The sequence below is a fragment of the Halyomorpha halys genome, unplaced genomic scaffold, assembly GCF_000696795.3.
Source record: "Halyomorpha halys isolate HHAL.00 unplaced genomic scaffold, Hhal_1.1 Scaffold913.1, whole genome shotgun sequence".
NCBI classification, from domain to species: Eukaryota; Metazoa; Arthropoda; class Insecta; order Hemiptera; family Pentatomidae; genus Halyomorpha; species Halyomorpha halys.
In genome coordinates this window covers 272,874-274,204 of record NW_027115547.1, presented here as the reverse complement: position 1 = coordinate 274,204, position 1,331 = coordinate 272,874, and the positions used below count along the sequence as shown (strand labels likewise).

The following is a 1,331-nucleotide window of genomic DNA, read 5'->3' as shown; positions in this document are numbered from 1 at the left end:
AATCGATATCAAGACATAAATGAATGTGGAATTCATTAACTGGCCAACGATCACTACTTGATCAAGTTCATGGTTCAATCGATTACTATCTTTATAATTAAATTATTATTATTTTTTATTTATTTATTATTTTTTTTACAATAGTCCACATCTATGCCTTAGAGAGGGAGGTATGTTGTGTTTAGTTGTGATACATACAATTAATAACATTATTTAATAATTTTATGTAAGTTATGGATCAAACAATATACTGCATTAATCCATTATATTTATCTATCATCACGGAATTAATTCAAATCTGAACAAGTTTAGTTATTTTTCTTTTTAGATTTTTACTTGATAGATTCATATTTCTGTATAAAGTTTTATTTCTACATTTCACATGCGACGTTTTGTCATTTTGCAAGATATATCTTCTGTAGTCTATTTCGTAAGTATCTCTATTTTTTTTTTTTTTTTTATTATAAAATGAAATCTATACACTTTTAATATACACTTGAAATGGTTTCAGGTCTTGTTGCAAAAACCAGAGACCAAGTTCCGCAGGTTATTGGTTGATGGTTATGATCCTCGTCGACCTGGGTATAATACATTCTATGATGACAATCAGGAGTATTTGAACACTCGTAAGAAACGCAGAGAACATCCTCCATTTGGTCTTTGTTATGAACCGAAACCTTATTAATTTGATTAAAATAAAATTATACTATTAAATTTTATATGTATATAATCCTAAAATTTATTATAATTCCTGATGGATAGATAACTCTTTTTCACATTTGGGTCTGTTTGAAAGTTTAAAGAAATCTGAGGTTTCTAAAATTATTTTAAGGATTTAGTATGACTTGACCATATAATATGTACAGAATGTTCTTGATGCTCCAAAATAAAAATCCTCAAAAATATTTACTTTTTTTAGATGGTATAGTAATGGATCAGGTCTCCTGAAGAGACTAATTACTGTTTTTTTGTCATAATCTTGGTAATAGCATAGTCATTATATCTATTTATATTTTAATGAAACATTTACTATCCCATTTTTTGCTTGAAAGCTGAGATGGTTCATTTCTTCTTTTGGTTACTGGTGCCTTTCCAAATTCAATATATTCATTCTTCCATATATTATATTATGGATCAACCAGCTTTAATTCTGACTCTTTTCCCACTAAAACATCAGCAATCACTGGCTTTGGTTCTCTTCTGTTTCCATTGGTGTAGGCTTATTTATTTGCATAAATTTAAATGTTCATATCTTTTATCTTTAATTACCATATTTAATGGTTTAGACTCATCATCTTCATAAGATGATCCTTTTTATGTATTTTTTTTTT

At 27.3% G+C, this 1,331-nt stretch overlaps 1 protein-coding gene across 1 annotated transcript in view; it reads left to right on the top strand.

Moving 5' to 3' along the window:
* Positions 1 to 715, top strand: part of LOC106687092 (uncharacterized) — an 11,035-nt gene extending 10,320 nt beyond the window's left edge. The window contains exon 4 of the mRNA XM_014430775.3: positions 512 to 715. Within this exon, the coding sequence (XP_014286261.1) occupies positions 512 to 685 (174 nt within the window). The 3' untranslated portion in view covers positions 686 to 715. The remainder of the gene's footprint in view (positions 1 to 511) is intronic.
* Positions 716 to 1,331: the final 616 nt, after the last annotated feature.